The following is a 26,264-nucleotide window of genomic DNA, read 5'->3' as shown; positions in this document are numbered from 1 at the left end:
GAGGTGCGTGTACTGCGAGGGCCCGACCAACGCTGCTCGCAGCTTTAATTATTATTACTATTATTATTGTTATTATTATTAATCATTACAGGTTTATTTCCACCACCCTGATCAAACCACCATCAGAGACATTTTGTTCGGCAAGATAATAAACACATTTTTATGATTTTTGGAGCAGAAATTAGCTCAATAGATGCAAAAAACGTCTACAATAAATTGATCTGTCTACATATTTAGATTTTCAATAGTTTGCAGCTAGTCAGCATGTAAAGACAGATCAGAGAGTAGAATAGTCTCTGTGTTGGCTGTGATGACCTTTAATGTTATCAACAACTTCTGTAGCCTCATTTACCAACCTTTTTTAAAATTTACAAGCAGGGTGTTTACTGACGTACTTTATATCTTGGAGCAGAAAACATCTTAAGCTTGTGTTAAAAACGTATTTCAGGCAGTTGATTGAAAACCTGCTCAAAAACACCCCACACTGACTTTAAGAGTTTTAGGATTCATTCCCGCAGCGCTCAACACTATCACTGATTCTCATGATTCATTTTTAAATGATTTCACCCACAGTGACAGAGTAATGTAACTATATTCAGATTTCACATCCAAAATAATGTTAAAAAGTTACTCCAGCAGAGTCGGCTGTGTTGCACCACCATGTTCCTACAGCAGCCTGGAAGGGACAAACCAAACACTGACTTGTAGAGAGGAGCTTTGTCATTTTGTCCTCCACCACAGGAGAGGATATTCAGTTAGTTGCAATCTGCAACTGCACCACTAGATGCCACTAAATCCTACACACTATTCCTTTAATCAGCTAGAATGTTAATGTGATGTAAAATGTTCCTGTTTGCATGTTAAAATCTGCAAAGTAGCCACACTCCTGTCCCTGCGCAACCCGCCTGATACACTACTTTAGTAACATAACGAGCGTCTGTTAAGCTCGTTTGATCCGACTGTCCTTGGTGTTAATTACAGTAACTGTTGACATTTAGCAGGATTTTAACCGCCCTGTTATTAATCCTGTTTAATGCAGGGAAGAGATGAGCTGGCCCTCTGTCGTTAAAGAGTCTGATCAGCAGTCTGTGTTGTGTTTGCATGCAGACTCTGTCCTCCAGAGCTGCACCACCCTCTCCAGCTCTCTGCTAAAATCAGGCCCTTGTGCTCCCAGCAGGCTCCTCCTGTTTCATTTACATCCTGAGCATTTAGCTGATGCTTCATCCAGAGGAGCTTAGTGCGAGCGAGCAGACAGAGTTCAGCGTCTGGTTCAAGGACACTTTTTCACAGGACACGCGGCCTTTTAAGGACCGACTCCATAACTTCTCTTTTATAGGACAGTGTCTTTTATGTCGGGCCACCTGGCTGCCTCAGATGAGCTTGTGTAATATTTTGGCGTGCCGCTTTTATAAAGCATATGTGATTAAACTATTCATAAGGCAAGTTGGTGTTCGGTCGCACCAGATGCCACGCGGCTTTGAGCAGAGGGTGAAATCTCTTTTGAAGTCGTCTATTTTTAGAGACGGTTTAAAGGGTGAATCTCAACAGAAGGAGAAAAGATGTTGACCAAAACCGAGCAAGTGGACGGAGCAGCTGAAAAGAAAGGCGCCCTGCATGGGCATGATCGTACGGGGAGTTTATAACAAAGTACAAACGTTAGTATCTTTAAACAATATTTGATCTACAGGTTGAGTGACTCTACAAATCAAATTACCTAAAACATTAAGTTTAACCAATCAGAATCAAAACTGTACAAGGAAAAATCCAGGAAATCAGTTGTTTATTGGAAGACAATCTTGGGAGCAAAAATCCAACTGATAACATTGAATTAATTGATTATATGACATCATATACATCTCAATACATTAACGATACCGGCCTCAAAGGCCTCCAGCATTTCCACAATCGTTGCACTTGTGCACTTTTCAGTTACCGACTCAGTATTTCTCTCAGAGTCCACACTTCTATCTCCGTGTCCAAGAAAGTGCTTCAGGTTTTGGCCGTCTGCAGTAGTTATGGCACTCAGCAGGTAACACAATAAAACGGCTCAACTCAACTTTGTCCCCTTGTGCATACAGTACTTACAATCATGCTACAGGATGTGCTGCATTTGGTGCTACCGAATGCTTTTCATAAAAATTAACAATAAAAAAGACAAATGCGTCCACGACATTTATAAAACCATGATTCAGCCCAGTAGCCCTCGACGGCGTGATGTTTGAGATGATTTACAACAGCTGCAAAAAAAATAGGCTCCAATACGCCAAGTAATATTTATTGTTAATGCCTTTTACTTCAAATTATAAATATTTACAGGGTTCTATACTTCTGTGAAAAAATCACTTTTGGGCGTTATAGTTTGTGGGTTAATCTTCATTTTCAGGCATCTTAAGCTAAAATGTCAAACCACTGATGAAGCCTTTCACAACACTGCCGATGTTTTCTGATCAGCGCTTACTGAAAATTAAAATTAATTTTAATTATTCTAAAAGACCTAACATGACACATAATGAAATAATGCAGAAACATTTTGAGAATGAAGATAAAATCTTACTTTTCCCCCCCACATGAAACAGAACACAGTTTCGGCTGATCAAATCTTCATCCTTAAACCTAAACACACCGTGGAGAAAGTGGCACGCACAGGAATTATGGCAACGTCACATCGAAGGTTTGTCAAATTCATATGGAGAGAGAAACAGTCCTCATCCTAAACTTACATCACTTTGAACGTCCAGTTTGTAAAAAAAAAAAAAAAAAAAAGTTTTTCACAAAAGTCTTCTCTTGAGACGACGAGGAGCCTCGGCCTCATCAGGTGCCGCTCGGCCAAGCTGAGCTCAGCTGAGAGCTCTTGAAAGTGGCCTCTGGTGTGATTGGTCCCAGTGAAATTGGCTCATCAGCTACTGCTTCATGGTGTTCTTGATGGTCCACCTCTGCCCCGAGCAGGGCTGCAGGACCAGCAGGTGGCCGAAGTAAACATTAGCCGGCACCACCTCCAGACAGCGCCCCGTGGCTCGATTTATGATGGACTCATTCTGCAGGGCAGGAGGAGAGACGGCCTGCTGGTTTTATCAGGTTTAACAGATGGACTGTGAACCACATGTGACTGTGATGGGATGAGACAGGCCTGACGTGGGAAGATGGTTCTCATTTAACCTTCTCAGGTGTTAATTACAGCGTTTTAATTGTGAAAAAAAAAACAGAAAAATCATCGACACATTAGTGTAAAGACTTGTTGCCGTGAAGAATACCACTGCAGGAAACCACAGCCTGTTTCTGCTGGACTTATTCTTCACTGCGGTTAAATGAAAGTCTGCTTTATTCTGTGTGAACTCTCTTTTTCTAGTGCTTCAAAGCTGTGACTCTTCAGCTTTAGGTGAAAAATGAAAGACTGATGGAAAATGTACTTTTTGGGTTTGTGTCCAAAAAAAGAGAAAATAAAAGTCAGACGTGCCAAAAGTCAAAAGTGACGACCTGTGTCCTCAAAAATCAGCCTATTGGTTTAGACTAATTACACCATAAATGACATATTGAGCCTTTATTAAGCACAAACATTTAAGTGTCACAGGATAGAGTGTGATGCCACCAATTAAACACTCATTTCCACATCAGGTTCACATCATTTAGCACTCACAACAGTTTCCTTTCTCTTTTTCTCACCTGAGAGAAATGCCACGTCTTCTGCTTCACGTTGGTCACCTTGTCACAGTTGAGGAGCTGAGGAAAGCTGCCGATCTGGTCATCCACCACGCAGCGAGTGTCCTCCCCGGTGCTGCCCAGTGGGCCCAGGAACAGCTGACCCTCTTTGGTGTAACGTCCCAGCTGAGGCAAAAAACGGAGATGGCACATATTCAACAGTGTGGAAGGGGGGGTCACAAACAGGCCAGATGGTGTTTACTGTTGCGTTTTCCTGCCGAGATTGTGGCTCAGCCCGTCCAATATGAATGACTAACACGTGTTTCCTGCCGAGTGATACACTGTAGCCGAGAGTTTCACCTTTAAAACAGCACCCATCTCATCAGTCTGAATCACAGGGCTCCAAACAAACCTTAAGATTAGTTTCAAATTCTTTGTATGATTGCAGCAGTGCTAAACCAGGTGTTGTAGGTATATTATGCAATGCCTCTTTCAGTCCCTAGAGGTCACTGCTGCTTCTTTAGACACCTTGGGAAGCAATTACCTGCATAAAGTGCAAGTGAGAAACTGCTGCTCTGGTTTCATCAGGCAGACGACTTAAAAATACACCTGAAGTGTGACTTTTGAAGAAAGGGGGTATTGTGCTGCACAACTGCCACATTTGAAGTTATTTTTACCTCTGCAAGCTTCTAACGTTTTACCACTGAAACAAAGACCAGTGCCAGTTTACCACCGCAGGCTAAAGAAGAGATCCCCCCCCCCCCGGCGGGCTGAAGGGCAGAGGAAGTGACGCTGGCTGACTCAGGGCACGAAAAAAGTGCAACACAGAACCATTTTTATCCTGACAGCAAATCCTAAAAGGATTTCAGCCGAGCCTGTGCGAGAAACACAACTGTAAATCACGTCGCTGGTGAAAAGTGTTAATGAGCTGAGTGTGTTTTCAAGAGGGAGGCAAAGAAAGTGGTGAGAGATGCACTCTGTCTGGGGCCGGATGTATTAATGCGTGTACGTATGAAAACCACACGTACGCCTTGACCCACATATAGAACCGTATTTAAAGAGGAAAAAAATAATGCACATGTTTTTTTTCTCAAGGCAGCTGCAGTTGAAACGTCATACATGTCATACAACGGGAAAGATGGAGCCTGCAAATAAAACTTGCAACGGGCGTTTTGCTGCAAATCACTTAAGTAAAATATATTAGTCATGACCCTCCTGATGTTTATTAATGATGACTGGGATATTACTGCAATGTAGGTTTACAGATACATGAACGGGCTCTATAAATAGCCACGGCTGTGCGTAACAGTCGTGACAGCTGTCTCGATGATGTCGGAGAACCTCGCTGATGAAACGCTCGGTTGCACTGTTCTTTTCTGGGTCTGCTGACTCAGAGAGGGTCCAGGTAGCAAAATGCAAATTCAAATGTATGTGTTTCTGCATCAACATATGGACAAATGACGTAAGACAACGACCAGAATAACTCGTCACACAGCCTCATAAATCTGACAAAAAGAATGCGTCTGCAGAAATGAGTCTTTATACATATACAGACAGTTTTGGTCATGAGTCTACACAGGTGTATGGCCCCTGTGTCCATGTCCTACCTGAGGACCCCATCCATGGCAGGGGTGCAGGGTGGCCGTGTGGTTCTCCTTCACACCCTGATCCATACACAGGTGGCTCACTTTAGAGTTACGAATCTGAAATCACAGAGCGTCTTTTATAATCCCACTCGCCTTCACCTGCCACAGTTCTCTCTATCTTTGTATATCTTTGTATTCAGGTGTTCAAGTTCACATATTAAACATTTTCTACAGCCCTGTTTCCGTTGTTTTGCTGCTCTGTCCCGGCTTGTTTGGAACATGTTGCAGAGCGCAGAGGTTACACAGAGTCCAAACCTTTCAGGAATCAGGGTTGTATTATTTTTTATCCCGCAGCTCAGACAGTGTGTGGGGATGTGCTCTCTTATATTTTTTTAATAAGGATTTATTTTTCTCATCCATTTTCAGTGGTTTCATCTATATGTACAGATGCAGCACACCGTAAAAGTACAAGCTTGTCTCCGCCCCCCTCCTGCTTTAATGTCTGGTTTGACTGCTGACTCACCTCGCCGTAGAAGAGCGTGTTGTTGTACCTCCTCATCTCCGGGTAAACATTGTCGAGGTACCACTCAAAGCTTTTACACTGCAGACTCTTCCTCAGTGCAACCCTCTGAGAGATGTCTCCATAATCAATACCGTGGTTCTGCAAGAGCACAGCGAGTCATTATGGGAAGTCTTTGCTTTACGGAGGCATTTTTTTTTTCTTTCCCCCCCACATGAATAGTTTAAATGGTGCCACAGAATATTTTAACACAAATTTCCACTTTGCTATCGTCTGTTGATTACTCCCACAGAAATGAGTCGACTAATTCCCAGTTCATCAAAGTTTAGACATTTCTGTTTTCTGCCATGTGGGAAACATTGTTCATGTGCAATAAAAAAACATCATCCTTCACCTCCACAGGAATGTTCCAGGCCAAGTAGACGTTGGACTTGTACTCATCCATCCAGACCTCAGCCACGCGTAGAGCGTTACGCCGCGTGTGGAAGGCTATGTTACTGTGGTAGGGTTTCTTCATCCGTGCGATGTGAGCCACTCTGGAACAAGGCAGCACCTCCATACTGCCTCCACACAGCCACACCTGCAGGTAGGAGGTTTAAAAAAAGGAATGAAATCAAAGCTAGCTACGTTACGTTCGTTACGTTACTTAATGTTTTCCCAGAAGTTACAGAGACAGCTGACAAAATGACAGATTTCTCTTGGTTGTTGGAAACGTTTGGGATAATTCAAGTCTTCAATCTTTAAAGTTGGTATTACAGTAATTGATTAAATAACCCTTACCTCACTTATCCAACGGCAGAACTAGAAATAGTCTATTTTTCTCATATTTATCACTGACATTTGGAAAATGTTCAATTTTCTTTCCTCTGCTTTTTGGCAAAAAAACCCCACAAAAACCCTGCAGAGCAACAACTGACTCTCCATCTCTCTGGATATACAGGAACAGACTCCCAACCTTCTCGCTCCATGTGACCTATTTATCTCCATTGCCCTGCTGTGAGCTGCACACACGGGGCTGGTCCTCCAGGACTCCTAATGGGGCCTCATTTATCAGCGGTGCCACGCTACGGTGGCCACTGCTCCACTTAAACCTACAGGGGTAGAAAGGGAGCAGGAAGAGGAGGAAACTGGGTGACACACAAACCCTGATGCCCAGTTCGATGTTCTCCCCCCCGTAGACGTCCATGCCCGAGTCGAGCAGGCCGAGTTCGCCGAAGTAGTCGCGGTTGGCAACGAAGGAGCAGCCGATCATGGCGGGAGTCCTGCAACGAGGGAAACGCAGCAATATGAGGACAAGTGACCAAGAACATTTGATCCTGCACGTGTGTTGTGTTGTGTGTGGACATGTTACTGTAAATCAGGACATTTGTCTGTTTGCATTTGTCTGTGAGAATGCAGCATAAAGATGTTTGTATGCGTGTGTAAAAGTAAAATATGCATTTTGATTTTCTTTTCTTATTATATAAAATCAGCTTATTCATTAGTGTTTATTTGGAATAAAAAAAAAAAACGGAAAAATATGATTTTACGCAAATATCTGGGTGGACATCAAATGATGATAATCTAATTTTCAGCACAAAAACTGCTGTTTTTAAATTACTTTGAGGGAGTCTGGTGCTAATTTATCATCTTATATGTCGTTCTCCTCTTATTGATTCCTCATTTGTCAGATGAGTTTTTCCCCCAAGAAATTTTGAAAATATGCAGAGACACAAACTAACACAAAACTGCGCTTCTTTCAAAAATCACTAGAGAAAAAAAACTTGTTAATAAATATAAGAGTGTTTCTGTTTTCTGCTACTTTAAACGTTCACTCCACTACATTTGTTTGATTCTTATTGGTGACTTTGCAGACTGCACGCTGCATCACAGCAACATTTAAAATTAATTCATTTTTATCAGCAATTGGATAAAAAACAAATCAAAACAAAGGTGAATATCGGGTCTGATACCTTTACAAATTTATATTACGACACGGTAACTTTACTTTTACTCGAGTATGACTTTCTGATGTTGCGGTGTGGTTGGCTCACCTGATGGGAGCCGATATGTCTCCGTCATCCCACCACTGTTTGGGCGGGTTGATGTACATGCACCACAGCTCCCAGTTGTAGCCGTGGCCCGAGTTCTCGTAGCGCTCCACCTCGAACGTGTCGTGCTTGATGTTGTCGATGGAGGGCAGAATAATCCTCTTGTGGTCCTCTTTTATTCTGGCCAGAACCGGCTCGGCCCTGACGGGGGAGAATAAACACACACACACACACGTCCAGACTTTGCAGACACAAAATGAAAGTCAGACGGCACGGAGCTTCTTTTAAGATCCCCCCTCTCTTTCACCCACTTTGCTCAGTTATACGGTCCCTCAAGTTGTACCAACTTTATTACAAATTCTATTTGATTCGGCTCAGTGCAGCTCTGGAGGGCATGTGTCTATTTATGCTGAGTGAACTGGGTTGTGTACACACTCTCAAGTACACACTGAGCTTGAAAACGAATAAGAGACCTATAAAAGAAGGTGTCAGTGGGATTTACAAAAAGGCAGTCAAGAGCTCCCGTCTCAGCCAAATCATTTTCATCTTTTAAATGATTTCTTGAAATGTACTTTCAAGAATGCCCTATTTTATTGCTCGTTTTATGTTTTGTTTATTTGAGGAGCTATACGTCTTACCGTATCTTTTAATCCTGATTCTACGGGCTTCACCCTTCTCCGTCACTCCTTATCTTAAAGCCTCTCAGGTGTGAAATTGCTTTTTGTGTGTTCGCTTTATGCTGCCGCTGCCGTCCTTTGTTCTCTCCTTTAATGATTCTGTAAAGCACCTTGTAACTTTCTTTTTAAAGTGGTACCTACAGTCTATTCTTGTTATTGCTCTTATCATTGTTTGTAATTCAGTGGTTGTCACACCGTTTGGTTTGGAATACTAATTTCTAACATTCAAGTCCAAGTGAAGTTCTGCCTGAAAAGAGGAAGGAGGTGTTTTCATTCCAGACGTCACTGACTCTTAAAAAGAGCAGGTATCATTATTTACTCCCGTCTTACTCACCAGGATGGGGTGAACTCCACATGGGCGTCAAAGAATCCCGTCACCTCGGCGGTGGCGACCTTCCAGCCCTCGATTCTGGCCCGGATCAGTCCCTCTCTCTTCTGGTTCCTGACGATCTTCACCAGGCCGGGGTAGCGCTTGTTCACATACTCCTCCAGCGGTCCTTTCAGCTGCTCTGCAGTCCGAAAGACGAAGATAACACCAAGCAAAACATCGTATGATAGTGATAGTTAGACATATTGAAGTCCTGATAGTTCCAGTTTCTGCCTTTCCACTTACTGCAGACTGTTTTCAAATAATAAAATAACTCACTTGTGTCCTATTTCACCCTCTGCTCTGATCTCACACTGAACGTATATCGCTCACAGATGAGTTCATTTTATTCTAAATTCTTATTTTTTCCAACACCAAATTAGTTTTCCTTTCTAGTCATGTGCTGTTAGTTGCTGTGTTAATATATTTGATTGTTTCAGGCCCTCATCTACTCCCAGTTTTGATTTGTCCATCCTGGGCTACTGTAGAAAAACGGTGATGCAACGTGACTTTGCAGATGACGACCTGAAATAAAAGGCTCATTCTAAGACGACAACACTGACTCTTTAGTTTCAGGTTGTTAAACGCTAATGAAAACACAACTGTGAATATTATATTCCATTTCTGCCAACACATCCTCCTAAATCCCATAAATCCTGTAATGAAAAATGTTTGAATGCATCAGTTATTAAACTGTAATTAATCAATGAATGCATTGTGTTCGTGTTTTGTTAATTACAGACTCGAACGCCAAATCAATACAGTGGAGTAAAATACGTGAAATTAAGCTTGAAGCTCCCGTTTATAAAAAAAATCATCATTAATGCAGATCTGACCTGACGTGGAGCACTGAACTGTACAAGCTGAGGTGGATCGTCATAATCATTTAATAGCCTCTCATTAATTATTTGCCCATTTATAAGGATAATGCTAATTATATCATCTCTCTCTCTCTGTAGGACTGATTTTTGCGATGCCGCATTTTTCAGGTCCGACGCTGAAACGAAAAGTTTCACCACAAGCACACGATGAGTTTTATGTCGAGAAAGAAAAACAAATGACGCACACAGGAACAGAAACAGTCAGATGACATAAATCTGTCGGCTCGGTGCTCCGCGGTGCTGCTTTCAGCTCCGACACACTCCACGCAACACAAATCAGAGTCTGCAGCTTCCTGAGTGTCATCGACTGCTCCACCTTTGATCTCTCCATCAACCCATCAGCCTCTTTCCCCCCCGGATACACACACACACACACACACACACACATACATTCACAATCGCTCTTCTTCTGCATCACAAACACACACATGCACACTTAAAAATTCCCTTAAACAAAAACACATTTCTCATGCTCTCTGTTCTTTCTCTTTCTCTCTGCTTCTTTTTTTTCTCCCCTGTTTCTTTCTCACTCACACTGGCTCTTGATCACAAACTCATTTCCTATGCTGTGTCTTCTCTTTCTCAAACACACAAACACACACACACACACACACACACACCACATCATTCATACACACTCGGGTGTGTACGCTTGCAAGGCCACGGAGCCGGGAGACTCGTGCAGGCAGTGAGAGTGGCGAGCGTTATTTGTTTGCGTGCCTCGCCCTCCGCGCCGCTGCGATCTCTTCCCCGCTGTGATGGATCGCTGGCTCTCAGCCAATCAGCAGTTTCATGTGAGAGAGGCGAGATGGGGTTCGACTGCCTCCACTTCCTGCTGCTCCTCCTCTTTCTTTCCTCCAACACTCTCTGAGGGAGAAGAATGGCAATATTCTACATTTCTCTTATCACCAATAAATATTGGATGCTTGAGTAACGTTTGCAAAAGCTACAGCGCCCGTCTCTTCTAGGAAATGATTTAAAAGCGAGGATTTATTTCTTTGGTAGGAACCAGCGGGGCTCAGGGCTGAAGCACACGATGCAGGGAAATCAGAAAGAGTTGAATGACAGACTATGGCTTTGTTGGTTTTTCATGAGATTTGTGGAAAATAAGAGAGACAGAATAACATCAGCTTTATCCTTTAATCCTCGACTATCTCGTCGTTATCTTCCCGTTTCCTCGTTATTTGTGTGTGCTCTCCATTCTGTCTGATTGCTCCCTCTCTCCCTCTTTATTCTGGATTTCCATCGCCTCGCGCTCGTTCTCCTCCTCTCTGTCCAACCTCATTTATCTTAGAGCTTCTCTGTCTCTCATCCTCTCCCCGTCCCCGCCACTTTCTCTAATAGCCTAGTTGCTCTTTCAGCCTCCCCTTTCATCCTCTGATGCCTCTTCATCTCCGCTCCTCTCTTCTTCTCTCCTGCTTTTTCACTTATGTCTATATTCAAAACCCCTCGCCACTCTCCTCACTCAACCTTTCCATCCTTCCTTTATTTCTTCCTGAATTTCTCTCCAACACCCCTCGCTCTTTATCTTTCCTGTACCTCCTCTCTCCTTTACGCGCTGCCTGGTCTCATCTCTTTCCTCTCCCCTCGTCTTTCTCTCACCGTCCCTTGATGTCACAAAGCCCGGCTTGGCAGCCCTGCCCGATAAATAAGACAGGGACATTTCTCCTGTGACATCCAATTGTGGCGCTCCGCCTCTATCTGCCCGTCTGCCCCTGCAAAAATCCGACACCATCAGTCAACTCGGCAGATGCTGCTCCTCAAAAGCAATGACCACGGCTTTTGTCAAGGAGATGCTTATCACCTTGTCAGGCCGACAAAGGCGCATCACAAGTGTGACGCCTTTATCCCATAACACTCCAGAGAGCGACACGTCGGCATGTTCACGAGGAACACATGAGGATGAAAACAGGCGGTGAGTTATGTTTGAAAGGTGGAACGTGTCAATCATTTCCTACAGTACAGATGATAACCATAGTTTATTTCCCTGTACGAGGCGAGAACACGTAATCTCATGAATCCATCCTGCCTTCCCTCAAACTCTGACCAATCAGCATCCTACGAGGAATTGCTGGACGCTGCAGCTGTGGTTTCGATACGACGACCGGCGAGAGAAGCAGCTGTTCGTTTGAGAACAACAATGACAGATCTTGAAGAGGTTAGTGTAGACGGCACTACAGCATCTGTTACACCAGAGCTGGAAAGTATTTCTTCACTGAAAGAAGAGCGAAGAAAGACAGTGAAGGCTTCCCTCAACGAAAAAAAACAAACATGTTTTCACTCTCCACTGGTGGTGGCTTTAAAGGAACAGTTTCACATTTTGGAAAATATGTGATTTCTTGCAGACAGCTGTAAGTCTAGATTGATAACACATATCTTATATTTGCCCGTTAAATAGTGGCCAGGACCGATAACTTCCCGGAGTCTTTGCTGGCTGTTTGGAAACTGCTCAGAGCCAAAAATAGACCAGCACAGAAACCCCCCATCACCACCACCACGTTTTGTGCGCATTACACAATTAAGATAAAGCGAGGCCCTCTCAGCTCTCCCTGTATGTGTCTGCTCTGACGACTCCCTTCATCAGCAGTATATTTTATAAAGCCGCCCATCAAACACACTCCAAACACACTTCTGGATTTTTCTCATTCCGTTTTCACAACGGCAGGTGATTTGCATGTGGAGGGGGCTTGTCATTAATTATGTAATCCTTTGGAAACTGCACTGAATCGCCACAACCAGGTGCACTTGTAGGAAATGAGCGGCTGGAGCAGGCCCTCAGTGAAGAGGAGAGGTTGTATCACGATCTGTGCGTTCACAGGATGGACGCAATCACAGAGAACATCTTTCTCTCTCTCTCTTGCTCTGTTTCTCTGCAGAGCACGTTCGAACTTCAGAAGACAGGAAGGGTAGAGCGAGGGCAGACTGCGCACTAGTACATCGATTGTGGATGACGTCATCGTCTCAGACAGATAAAACAAAAAAAAGAAGGTAAAGAATATGAAAACGGGTCAGCAGATATACTTGAGTGGTCGTTAATATACCTGTGTGGCCTGCTCAAGTCATGTATATGTGTGGGAAACACATATGGAATCAATAAGAGGGAGCCTCATAATGACCATAAAAACGTGAGAGCATTATCGACATTATGATCTCATGCCAAGACATCCAATATTCATATATTCCAGAATGTTAAATGATTTTTATACATGATTGTAGGATCACTCACGGTGTCCTAAAAGCAGATCCTGTTGGTCCGTGTGTTACTTTCAAACTTTTAATCTCAGTGAATCATCTCAGCTAAGCTCTCACGCCAAGAGCTGGTAAATACGGTTCCTTTTAAGGATTCGAGTCACTTGAGTCACTCGCTAAATTGAACCGGGTTGTGCGAGTCACTTGAGTCAGTATTGCTTAATCACCACGGAAAATCAGTCCTAGCCCATACTCCACGAACGGAGTAGGAGGATCTGTGGATTCACTCGTTGCAGACACCCACTCACTGTTTTGGATCTGCTATGTTTAGGCTGTTTGCGTTATCCTGCTCTGACTCGAGTCGCGAGCTACGAGTCTGCTGCTGTGTTTCCGGCATCGAGGCTCGTGAGCTATGACGACAAGTGTTTCCAGCATCGGCTCGCGGGCTAATGGGCTACGAGCTTGCTATGTATACGACTCTGCGTGACGCTATTTATCATTTTAGATTTGATTACAGTAGGACTCAAGTGATTTGAGTTAATGATGCTACAGATTCGCAACTCGGGGGTTATTCTAAAGACCCGGGTTAAAGATCCGGATGAGCCACGATTCATACACCTCTACTCACGGCAAAGTCGAAACAAATCTTTTGCCTGAAACGCCGCCGTATCGTTCAATATCACTTCAATGTACATGTCTCTTTTACAGAATGGACAAAATCTAACCAAAACAAACAGGATCGCAGACACAAAACAACACCTCTGTCAAAAAGTAATTATAATCTTTGCATGTTCTTAAACAACCTCTGAGGAAGCTAACTGGGTGAAATAATGTCTATCATTTGGTGGCTGGTCAGGAGAGAACAGGCCATCTATCAGACTAAGAGGCCTTCTGTCACCCTCTGGTTGTTTAGTCCTCTCTTCATCCGCCCCTACAGGCAAATGTTTTATTTAATTTTCCTTATTTGTGATTTGGGAGAAGAAATCGTCCGTTTCTACTGACCGTCATCGCTGTTGTCGTCCACCAGGATGATTTCTTTGAGCAGGTGAGCCGGAGTGTGATTGACAGCCGAGTGGACGGAGCGCAGGATCACCGACAGAGCCTCGTTGACGAAGATGAAGATGAGGGAGATCTGGGGGAGGTCTCTCGGGTAACTGACCTTTCTGCATCTGTACGGAGACACGCAAACAACACCACACCATCTGTAACACAAGAGCCCTTCCACGCTCGCCTGTGAAGCCACATTCTGGGCTTTGCACGCTCCACTTATCCTCCATCATTGCTGTAAAAGACCAAACTGCCTCCATGGGGCTGCTGACATCTTGTTCGATGAGGCTGAAAGGAAAACCACGTGCCACTTCCTGTTCTGCCAACCAAATTGGCCTATTCATAGTTTGTCTGCTGCAGATAGGAGGCCTGTTTTTTCTTCGCTGCCGTTTAGTTTAAGGAGCTCTAATGAAGAGGAAAGAGGCAGGGCGAGGCTCCGGCTCTAAGTTTAGTAAGGGTGGGAGAGGAAATGCTTTCCTTTACTAATCCCCTTTTCCTGTCTTCTTTCGTATCAGCAATCTTATTTCCTACATGTAATTTAATTCTAATTACAAGGAATCCTATAATAAATCCAACGTTTTGATGGAAATCGGCAAAACCGGCGTTTCGGCAGGAAACACTCAGCATTGGTTGTTATCATAATATATTCTTATTCTACCCTCTGAGATATTTGACATGAAGCTGTGGGGTTTTGCATACGTTCCACAAGAAAACAGCTTTAATTATGAATATTACAAATGCGATGACATGATGTTGATGTTGAATATTGATACATCACGATATGGCATTAGTGTTTTCTTTTCCTGGTTTTAACAGCTGTGTTAAAGTAACGTGATGTATCTTCTGAACTTACCAGACTTGTTGTACTGGTGATTATTTATCAAAACTCTCTTATATAGTGTTTATATTTTATGAAAAGTATCAAGTCATACCTGCAATACTGTCATACTATAGATTTCTGAGATATTTAGTAAAAAAAAATCACGATAGCATTTATGAAGTCCTTTTGAAAAGATTTAAAAATATAGAGATATATTGTTTTTCCTGTACAGCCTAAAAATACTGCAACATTATCTTAAAGCTATCCTGCCGAGCCCTCAGATGTATATGATTGAGATACTCGTTTTTTCTTTTTTTAATGAAGTACATTGATTCCAGAGAAGGTTCTGTGTTTGAAGAAGTTCTCCAGCTGAAGCCAATTAAAAGTGTAAAAGTCTGAGGGGAACATATTAAACACAACCCCCCCCTCAGGGCAGATGCATTAGGCACTGATATGGAGAATCTATGTTCGTAATATACAAGGCGGGGGACGCCGCGGTAATTATGGTAATAAGAACAGGAGGAGGCCGAGCTGGTGCAAAGCAGCGTAACCAGTGACAGCAGCGTGCAGCAGATAGAAGGAAGCAGCATGAATGATTCCAAGTGTGAGAGCGTGAACTCGTCACTTTACAAGCACAGCTTCATTGACTAATCTGAGTGTGACTGCAAGAGTCAGCTCATCAGCTGCTGGCTTTTCTTTTGGAATTACGTATTTTCTTATCAGCCGATATATACTGACATATCTGAGCACAGCTCAAATCTGTTGCGCCTACGTATCAGTTGGCGCGTATTATTTCATAATTCTGGGGAAAGAAAGTTTCAGTAGCAGCTGCAGAGGAGACAGTAAGCAGATTTAGAAAAATTCCCCTAAACTACGTTTCTTCTTTGTTTCTTTACATCTCCGTCTTTTCACCGTCACCTCCGGCTGTGGGCGCCTGTAAAGGGACCTTCAGTTAAACATAGGCGACTCCTCAGAATCCATCATACATGCTGCTGCTGAGCCTGAAGATATCACACCCCAACACGCTTCACACGCCGCTTTGATCCCGGCAACATAAAAGACCCCCCCGAGTGACAAACGAGAGTGCTGGATCCTGATTCCTCCGCTCCGCAGCCCCGACACACTCGCACACAGTTGGTGGCAGCGTTACGCCCGAGGCTTTCTCATCATCGCTGACTTTCAAAAAGAAGGGCTGTTTCTCGATTAACCAGCAATGTGGGCCAGAGACACGCACACAAACTCTTTTACAGGACCTGCACCATGAACGCCGCTACGATACACACACGAGGATCTGCATGTTCATCAATAATAAGCAGCACGATTCAAAGTGTTGCTTTAATGTGTGGCTGGAGCATCCGTGCATGGCTGGAGATCAATAGCCAGCCTGTGATTGCGTCTGCATCAAACATGAGTAAGAGGCAGCGAGGGAGGGAGAGATTCAACGGGACGGACGAGCACTGCGTGTGTGTCGGCCTTATCACATGAGAACGGTCATCAAAACAAATCTCACATTTGTGCAACTCAAGCGTGCACGTTTTGGACTTTTCACACAGATGATGCACGCTCAACTTTCATCCAAATGGGTAACAACGAAAATCTGAATCGTATGAATATAATGAGGAGTATCACTATTTTAATCATTTCATCAAAAACAATGAAACTTTTACGTTTGATTGCTGTTTGATAACTTTTCTAAAAGATGTTTTAAATCAGGCAATAACTCCTAATAAACCAGCTGTATTACATCAAAAAGCAATGTGAAAAAGACGTAAAACAGTGGACTGAATGTTATATTCTACATTTACCGAAAATATATATGTCATATTTGGATATAACTTAGGTAATGACCACAAATCTGACTGGTAACTCCATTTTAATTGCATATTTTCCCTCAGTTTCTGTGTATGTATGTAAAGATAAAGACAAAGATAAGAAGAGAAACTCCGAGACAGCCTGATATCTAAAACATGGCACACAAGGAGGAGGATGGAGGGACGTGGGGAGCTGCCATGAGCGAGCCCACAGAGAAACAGTGAGAAGTGTCAGGTGGGCTGCGTGGTGCGTTATTGTGAAGCATGAATGAATCAGCTAAAGCAAAGACGGACGTCAGAGCTCAGAGTGAATGTCTCTCCAATAACCAGGATCCCACTTTATCCGGTCAGTGCACAGAAATCATCGTGAACACTTTTCATTGGAAGCGAGTTTTGAATCTTATTTTTCTTATTTTCTTAATATTTTTGCTCAGTTTCGGGTGTTTCTGGGTGATTTCTGTAGAAAGATAATAGATCGTTGACCCAAAGCATCAAATACTATCTCCACTTCTGAATTATGTGTCTACAAACAACAATTAATAATTCTGCACAGTGTTTCTTTACATGTAATTTCACCAAACAGCATCACAAACAAATTCCCTTATCTCTAGTTTACTGGTCAGAGGCAGAAACCTCAGAGACAGATTGTTTCTCTATCAGGGATAAAACTTATATGAAAATAAGTTTTACAGCATGTTATTCCTCTGAACTAACATTAAATATTAAGTTTATCTGCTCTCGTACTCACTTTCCAGGCCGGTGGTCGGGTATAGTCCGATCCAGAGAGATTCTGTCGCTGAGGTAGGCGTTGTAGCCGTACTTCTCCCTCAGGTATTTAGCGTCGCTCTCCTCAGCTGGCGACAGCGTGGCGGCCAGGCCGCCTCTACCCCGACCTCCGAAGCCCTCAATCAGACCCAGAGATTTGGACAGACCTGGGTGAGGCAAAACAAGATTACATGTCAGGATCCTTTAGTCGGGGCTGAGTCACTCTCCCCTCAGTGAGGCGCTCTGTGGCTTACAGCCGATAACCCGCCTCCACATCACGGCTCCGGCCTCACAGGAACATGCAGTGTGTAAGTCAGAGGCTGTCAAAGCAGGTGAAACCTCTGAGCTGAATTCACATTATGACAAGCGCTGGCACAGATTCACACAGCGCACCTTCCCTGTGCAGATATATTCGACTAACAGAGACGTGTGTGGGCCTATTCCAGGACTTCCTCCTCTCACTGAGGTCAGCGGCTCCTGTGTGGGAACACCACATGAAACACTTTTAATGATAAAAGTTAAAAAAAAAAACAACACTCAATTCAAGGCTGCAAACTGTTAATGAAGCTTCAAGGATTTCACTGTTTGAAATGAGGGATAAAATAAGCTTCTTCTTTGTGTGACTGGATGTGTTTGTGGGCGGCAGTGTGATTAAAGTGACTCCTTCAGCGTGGCGAGCTGTGTTTCAAAGCCTCCGCGTTGGCAAACATCCTGCTGAAGAGTCCTGAAGGCAGCGGATCCCTAAAAGCTCCGGATCTGTAGTCGACCCTGACCTCTGACCCCCCCGTTACCCCAGGGCTCCCTCAGGGATTCATTAAATACAACGAAGGGCAGAAAAGATCCAGGATTTACTCCACCAAAAGTTACTGGGGTCTATTCTGGGACGAGATCCTCCATCGAAGTTTCCCGGGAATCATGGGAATTGTGTAGTTTTGGTGTAAACACACTGACAAACCAACGAACACGAGGACACAGGTGAAAACACAAAATCCTGGAAAAAGGCATCTGCAGTGTGTTTAAACTTTTAACTATGAATTATCATTAATAAAAGTTCTTTACTTTTATAGTTCATTAAACTTTAGTTAACAGTTATTTCAGCTGTGAAAAATCGTATAAAACATTAATAAAGAAAATGCTGTAAAGATGAGTTACAACTTTACGATAAAAAAAGTCATAATACATCATTCATAACACATTTTATTGTTTGTTGGCTGTGAAATAACGATTAACTGAAGTTTAATCAAACATAAAATCACCATTTAAAAAGTTAATTTCCGTTTTGATGACTTTGTCATGAATTCAGGATAATTAAATGTTTATTCATCCAACTAAAACCAGATTTGACCTTGATGTAGGTTTTCAAAATTAAATGTTTTTTTCATTAATCATTTATAATTTCATCGGTGATCTTTGCTGCCCTGCTGCAGAAGTTAAATAGAGGATGTTTTCTTCCATAATCTCATCAAACTTGTTTAAAATGAAATACTGTCAGGAGTCTGAGGAGGAGGAGGAGGAGGAGGAAGAGGAGGAGGAGGAGGAGGAGGAGGAGGAGGAAGAGGAGGAGGAGGAAGAGGAGGAGGAAGAGGAGGAGGAAGAGGAGGAGGAAGAGGAGGAGGAGGAGGAGGAAGAGGAGGAGGAGGAGGAGGAGGAGGAGGAGGAGGAGGAGGAGGAGGAGGAGGAGGAGGAGGAGGAGGAAGAGGAGGAGGAAGAGGAGGAGGAGGAGGAAGAGGAGGAGGAGGAGGAGGAAGAGGAGGAGGAGGAGGAAGAGGAGGAGGAAGAGGAGGAGGAGGAGGAAGAGGAGGAGGAGGAGGAGGAAGAGGAGGAGGAGGAAGAGGAGGAAGAAGAGGAAGAGGAGGAGGAGGAGGAGGTCAGATCATGCTGTCACATCTCCACCGCTCCAGGAGAAACTCTTCCTCCCTCTGCAGACTCCTGGAGGGAGATCATGTCGACGTGTTATTTCAGTTTAGATGTTACGCTGCTCTTTACCGTTTAACTGCCGGTACACCACGTCCTCCAGCGAGCTGAGCCTCTTCAGCAGCACCTCATGGCTGATGCTGGGCCCCTGCGTCCCGTTGCCCCGGGGCCTCTTCCCGTCAGCCGGAGCCTCCGGACCGGCGGCTTGGACGCTGCGTGTGTTGCACTTGGCCCAGAAAGTCATGAAGCCAGCAACAGCGAGCACGTTCAGCACCAGTAAAACCCTCCATCTTCTGAACACAAAAGCCATTAAAAAGTCGCCGGTGTCCGGGCTCCGAGTGTCGGGGGGGGGGGGGGGACAGGAGGAGGAGGAGGAGGAGGAGGAGGAGGAAGGGGGGGGGGGGGGGGAGTCTCTCCGGAGAAGCCGAAGGTGTCACAGATTCAGGGCTCCTGAGGCTGACGTGCGGGAAGCTGCGGGGATAATTCAGCATAATGATTCTGGTTAAAGCTCACAGAGAAACAACACCACACGTTACCGCAGCGACCCCCGGTCATTAATCTGCTCTCTTACCATTTGGCACCGGGGTTATTTTAGGTTGCATCCCCCTTCTGAGCAAATTCGGGGCGCCTGGCCATCGGCTTCCATCCGTGTCAGCGCCACCTCCAGCCGGGCTGCAGGATCATGCACGGACGATGTTAAACAAAGCCAGCAGCATATGTTGATCCTGAGGGAACAGATACTCCTAAATTATTTAACAAGAGAGCAGAAGAAAAAAAAAAATCAAGTCCGTTCTTCTTTTTTTTTTTCTCCCTCCTCCTGCTGCGTCTGTAACAGAAGTCGGCAGTGATGCGACTGAGGAGCACTGCGCGCAGGAAAATCCTCTCAGACACTCAGAGAGAGAGAGAGAGAAAAACACCTTCCAAATGTTCAGTCAACCTTCGTGCTCCCTGTTTGTCCGCTCGTACATCGTCGTCCGGCCGTCACACGCTGTAATATTCTCAGTGAGCTGCCGCGGAGCAGAGCGGAGCTGCGGGATGTGAGCGCTTCAGGAGACGCAGCATCCTCCGGTGGAGGCTCAGATGATCCGGGACCGCGGCGGCAGCAGAGAAACGCGCCCTGATCTCTCGTTTTTCACATATTCCATCACTCCTTCAGCACACACACACACACCGACACCTTTCCTGTTATTCTACACGCCCCTTCTTGTTTGTTGCGCCTTGTTATTTCCTCTACTTCTCCTTATAACCTACACGGAGCTTAATAAGGGCGCACGGAAAAACGTGGAGTGGATCCGGCGACGTTTCACTTCGCAGCAGGGCAGCGCCGGTGGGTGGGGTGTCTGCTCACTGCTGCCTCATCATCTGCAATTAGGGGAATATTCAAATGTCTCACAGGGGTTCCCACAGTGCACTGGGGATCTTTTAAGACTAGAAATGTAATTTTATACTTAACTTTTTTGTCATTTCAGAGATAATCACGCTGGGATCATGTTTAAAACACTCTGCAGAAAAATCATCACCGCCCTCACAGAGCCGAACAGTACCGACAGTTCTGCAGGTCTCGGGTTGTGCTCCTCCTCACAAAGAGGACACTGATCAGCTGATCTGACACCCTGTGGTTTGTGGTGGAAAGATATTCCCACTGAGATAAAAGTAAAACACACCAGAATGCATAAATAGTCCAAGTCGAGTTAAAGTGTCTCATTGTGCAGCAGCAAAATGTTAGAAGTGTTAAATTAATGACACGTGAAGGTGTAAGCAGCATTTTAATGTTGTAACTGCAGGTGGTGCTCCACTGATTTTTCTCTCTATATATATATATATATTTATATTTGTTCTCTCTCTATTTTTCTGCACGCTGAATTAAACTGGTACGTCTGTATATCTGCAAAGGAAACAAGATGTGAATAAAAAGCTCATAATTTCCGTCACACAGCAGTCAGAATGCGACGTCTGCACGTCATTAGACTGTTTGAAGTGTGTGAAGGAGTCTCTGCTGCTGCGTCGTATATTCTCCGTAATACAACTGTGACCCAGTTTAGAGTGAGAAACTCTTTTAGCCACTATTAAACTTACAAAGAACACAGCAGTATTTCACAGAATGTCATCACCGTTAGGCAAAATGTCAAATAGTAGTTTTTATCATTGAAGCGTGGCGCGTGAGAGGAAGAACTCAGTGAACCTACAAACCATTTTATCTTGGAGATGTTTTACATTACAGGAGAGTTCAGCAGTCTATGTTTCCTCATCAGATCATGTGCAGTTAAGTTTCACCCTGTGATCTGAAGTCACAAACTGGTCATGAAAACAAACTTTATGTTTCTTTCACCAGCGAGGACTCGTCTAACTCCTGGCTGAGATGTGGAGGCGAGTCACTGAGACTTGGACCTGAGAAGACTTGCAGCTTAACTTGGATTTGGAAATTAAACACTTGCGACTTGACTTGAGAGGTGAAGACTTGACTGACTTCTCTGTGTTCAGTCTATGTTGTCAGGTTAAGATTTCTAGTTTTACTCTGTTCTGGCTTTCAGTGTTTCACTGTTTTAAAGAGATGAGCTTACTGAGCAGAAGTTAATAAATAAATAATCATTTATAATGTTTTTGGTTTGATTTTTTTCACTGACAATCAATTAATTACAAGACAAATATCAGGGATTGTCCTTCTGTTCGACGTGGCCTGATATACGGCCCAGATACGTTGTGTTTCCACAAAAAGTGACTTGACTTAGACAGTCTTGACTGCTGGGACTGAACGTTCCAGAGGAACAATATGGATTTTCTTTTCAACCAATAATTACCTGCTTCTCATGGCCAATATCATTAAGCTCAGAACTTGAAGTTTATGCAGACCCGAGGGTAAGAAAGTAAAGATGTAGTGAGCCGACTGGATGATGTAATTTTCCATATCACAGGATATTTTCCCTCGTATTGGACCCCCCAAAAAAAACATGTATTACAAAAAGGTATCGTGTTGTTTTCTTCTGAAACTGCAAAAAATGTCCACACCAGCGACAACACGTTTGTGTTTATTGTTGGATTACAAAGAATTGAAGGTGCAACCCACCAGGCGCTGTATCTGTGTGTAGATGGTACGCTTTATATATTATCGATAATAACTGTCATTATCAGTTGTTGGCAGATGTTTTGTGCATCACCACTCAACATTTAAATTCTGCTTAAAAGAGCTCTGGTGGGATTGATGTCGGGATATTTATCTGATTTTAAGATGTGTTTGCAGGATCATTTTGAAGGCAATGATTTCCGAAGTAGGAGGAAAATGTATTTCATTAGTTGGGTTTATTACTTTGTCCTGGGTTTGGATCCTCGGTGGACCAAGACTGGACCTCTGTGGTGCTCCATTCTGAAAGCACGCAGAGGCTTAATTTATAGATGTTTGGTGGGAAAAGAGTCAAATGTTGGCGGTGTAGATATATTGTTGAACTTGATGTGGTAAAACACTTTACAGTACTTCATTTCACAGCATGAAAATGTGCGAGATTGTGCAAAAAAATGGGTCACCCAGTTAGCTGGGATGAATCAAGGAGCTCGGTAACTCTGCAGCTTACTGAGAACCATGCCAACTCTGATCTGCAGGCAACCCAGGAGGAAAGAGACAGTCTGAGAGAGAGTGTGTGAGAGAGAGAGAGACTGAGAGAAAGAGGTATAGGTATAGTGAGATCAAAAAGCGGTGGTAGATTGTGAGATGAATCGAGAAACAGAAAGAAACATCAAGGGGGAAGAAGAGAGAGATCATCAGTGAGGCGCACACGAGGAGGCAGAGAAACAGACAGAGAGGCAAAAAGAGAGTTTTAGAAAAGGCGGGAGAAAGCGAAGACACTGGGGAGGAATCAAAATTCAAAGGGAGGAAAATTCCTACAGCAGTAGAGAGAAAGAGAGAGAGAGAGACGCGCCGAGATGCAGGAGAGAACAAAAGACAGAAATGTAAGAGGGAGAGATTGCATGACAGCTCCACAGAAGACAACCGGGGTTTTTAAAAAAAGAAGTGTAAGAGTAGATTTGAATTGATATTTGTTGAAGGGCTGAATGTCTCAAGTACCCTTGTCAACCCATCAAGTTGCGGTAGAGGAGTTAGTAAAAGAGGCGGACAGTTCATGTAGAAGCAGGCGAGTTGAACTGGATTCAACCCCTGAAAAACTGAAAACTCCGAGGCTTGTGCTCTGAGGACGCAATCAATTTAATCTGAGTGTGTCTGTCGGTGTGGAAGCTTTCTGTTTCTGCCTGTTTAGCTTTGGAGTTTTGCATATTGCCTCTCCAGGGTGCTTTATTTAGAAGTTATTCAACACTGAAGGATGTTGAAAAGAGATAAATGATGGAAAGGATTTGAAAACTGGAACCTGCGTCGTCTGTATTATGTGTGTTCATCTGTGGACAGTATATTAATCAGTTTTTATACTGTAGTTGTTTTATTTCATGCTCTGACGTTATTTCATTCCAGTTTATTGAATAAGATTGTATATTGATCTTTAACTACATCCCTGAGCGTTCGTATTTACTATATTTCATCCTGTCTGCATGTCCTTGAGCTAAACACTGATCCCTGATATCACCTACTGATGTTTAAAAATCTACACCGATGACAAAGATGAGGAGCAGTAAAATGAAGAGGAGCAGAAACATTCGAGGCTTTGCGACACTCGGTGTTCACGGTGAACGCTGCAGCTCAGCGTCATGAAGAGCAAATCTGTGAGTTCACGCCGTGTTTTGGATGAAAAGGACACACACGGGGAGAGATGTGAGTCTGTATAGTCTTTCTTATATATAACAACTGATCTGACTGATGAATGACTGGTTATCCTGCAAAATATGGCTCATATTTGTGACCTTGAGACATCTAGATATTGAAAACTTGAGTAAAATGTAAACAAGGAGCCCACAGTAAATACAAAATTAAAAATAAGATGTTTCTCATTTGTCATGAGTCAAATATCCTCCGATGGAACAAGTGTTGTACTAAAATGTGTGTTGGGTCTGACACTGAGTGTAAAAAAACACATTTTGACCAGAAATCAGACAAATATACGATGATTTAAAAATAAAAATAAAAAAAAACATTGCCCTGATACACACAGACAATTACACTTAGTTTAGCATGTTGTGTTGACGATGGTCCTGAACGAGAAGCTCACGTTTAAATTTAGCAGATGCTGAATTTTTATCCAAGGTGACGTTCAGTAATTCAAACACACACTGACGGCGGTGGCTGCCATGCAGGGTGTCGACCAGCACATCAGGAGCAATTTAGAGTTTCCTCAGTAGAAGTTTCTTGCCAAAGGACACTTTGGACATGCAGACCATGGGAACTGAACCAGCGATGTTCCGATAACAAGACGCTCTTTCACATGTAATTAAATAATTACATTATTTTCCTCTTTTTTCTAATTTATTTTTATTAATCTTGCAATAATATTTTTGATGTTATGGGACTGCTGACTTGTTATGTGCACCTGACATTATCCTTTGAAAAACCTGGATTAACCAGCAGTGACAACTCGCTCACAGTCCTGTTGAGCCTCCCGAGACGGGACAACCTACACCTCCATCAACGTTATCGCTTGCAGTGAGTCGGCTCTTTCTGGCTGATTAGAACAAGAGCTCTAATCAGCGAGAAGAACTGAAGAGACCCGCGTGGGTGTGCAGGGGCTTTGATACCGAGACAGGAAGTTCCATTAAGTTCGACTACGGGGCAAGGAAGAACAGGGAAAGCGGAGAACAAAGTCAGCAGGATAATTATAAGTGGGAGGGTGAGGGTGGGCTGGGAGTGATGGGGGGGATTTCATGAGATTATCCTATAAATAGTGTGGCAAGTTTCTTTAGTCATCAACGGCAGTATGTAACTCTGGCACACCAGTGATAAAACTGTTGGAAAAATTAGCCCTGGGCTTATACCTCTGCACAAGTTAATACCATTCTCCATGAGACTTTATGTGTTGCTGAGCAGGATTTGAGTGAGATGAAGTTAATCACTGCACTGCGGGGACAGAGAGAGAGAGAGAGAGAGAGAGGAAAAAAAAAGTAATCCAAAACCTCCGGCTCCGTCTTTTACCAAAAGCTCGTGTCATTTATGCAATGGTACAATTATGGGTCCTGTGGGGGTCTATTGTGATCTCAGCTGGCTTTGGCAGATGCAAAGACAAATTGACCTTCACGTCGAACTGAGTGGAGGGTGTTTTGTTTTTCTTTTTCTCTTTTCTTTCTTCTACAAAGGATCAGAGAGGGTATGCAGCACATGGCAGTGGGGTGAAATGTCTCTGCCAAGCTCAGCCAGAGAGCCGAGGGGTACGTCAGGTCAGTCAAGGTTTCGGCCCACCTTCAAACACCCAGCCCTGTCACGGTGTGTTCGGTTACCGTCGGAATCAAGGTCACCGTGTTGGAAGGACTCTAATCAAACATCATGACCGTAAAATCTCTTCCCTCTGACAGACTGTGACTCACGGTACCCTAAAAGAAGATTAGTAATAGTAATAATCGTTTCAGTCATAATTTAAGCAAAAAACATCAAACATTTGTTGGTTCCAGCTTCTTAACTGTGAGGATTTGCCACTTGTCTTTATCATTTATGATGTGAATGAAGAGTTTCTGGGCTCTGGACTGCTCATCTTGAAGATGCTACTTTGGGCTCTGGGGAATTTTCTAAAGCATTTTTACATTTTTTTTTGGGCAATTTTGAGATTAACTGATTAACTGGATTCATCAGGAAAGTAATCATTGGATTAATTTATTACATAAGTACTTGTTACATGCAGCTCTGACCAGGCCAGTATCCTCTGTCTTCATCTATAAAGCCTAAACACAAAATTACATGTTTTGGTGGGGAAATAGCTTGTTGACGATAACAATTTAAGAGATTACTGAACAAAATAAGTAGACAATAGCTTCAGTTACAGTGTGCAGCAGGCATTCAGTGACCCGCTCAGTACATCTGGTGCCTGTCGAAGTGGTTTAAACTTGATCTACTCTCACCGAGCCTCATTGCTATCCTAAACGGCTAACTGAACTCAGA

General features: G+C 43.6%; 1 protein-coding gene across 4 annotated transcripts; it reads right to left on the bottom strand.

Annotated features, from left to right (window-relative positions):
- Positions 1 to 1,763: 1,763 nt before the first annotated feature.
- On the bottom strand, positions 1,764 to 20,568 carry galnt17 (polypeptide N-acetylgalactosaminyltransferase 17). 4 transcript variants are annotated; one of them, XM_037086505.1, is made up of 13 exons: positions 20,161 to 20,568; positions 19,815 to 19,986; positions 19,316 to 19,714; positions 17,313 to 17,496; positions 13,889 to 14,055; positions 8,784 to 8,958; positions 7,776 to 7,973; positions 6,887 to 7,004; positions 6,137 to 6,322; positions 5,746 to 5,883; positions 5,244 to 5,339; positions 3,661 to 3,822; positions 1,764 to 3,035 (listed from the first exon to the last, which is right to left on the bottom strand). In XM_037086505.1, exons 3-13 carry the CDS (start codon positions 19,551 to 19,553, stop codon positions 2,901 to 2,903), a joined length of 1,797 nt encoding a protein of 598 aa, XP_036942400.1. In that variant the 5' UTR covers positions 19,554 to 19,714; positions 19,815 to 19,986; positions 20,161 to 20,568; the 3' UTR covers positions 1,764 to 2,900. The 4 variants fall into 4 exon arrangements, with proteins under 4 accessions (XP_036942400.1, XP_036942407.1, XP_036942392.1 ...); XM_037086512.1 differs by having other exon boundaries at positions 19,815 to 19,968; positions 20,181 to 20,568; XM_037086497.1 differs by having other exon boundaries at positions 19,815 to 20,568.
- Between the last annotated feature and the right edge of the window lie 5,696 nt (positions 20,569 to 26,264).

This window comes from Acanthopagrus latus, chromosome 2 (assembly GCF_904848185.1).
Source record: "Acanthopagrus latus isolate v.2019 chromosome 2, fAcaLat1.1, whole genome shotgun sequence".
NCBI lineage: Eukaryota > Metazoa > Chordata > Actinopteri > Spariformes > Sparidae > Acanthopagrus > Acanthopagrus latus.
This window is presented reverse-complemented; position numbering and strand designations above follow the sequence as displayed.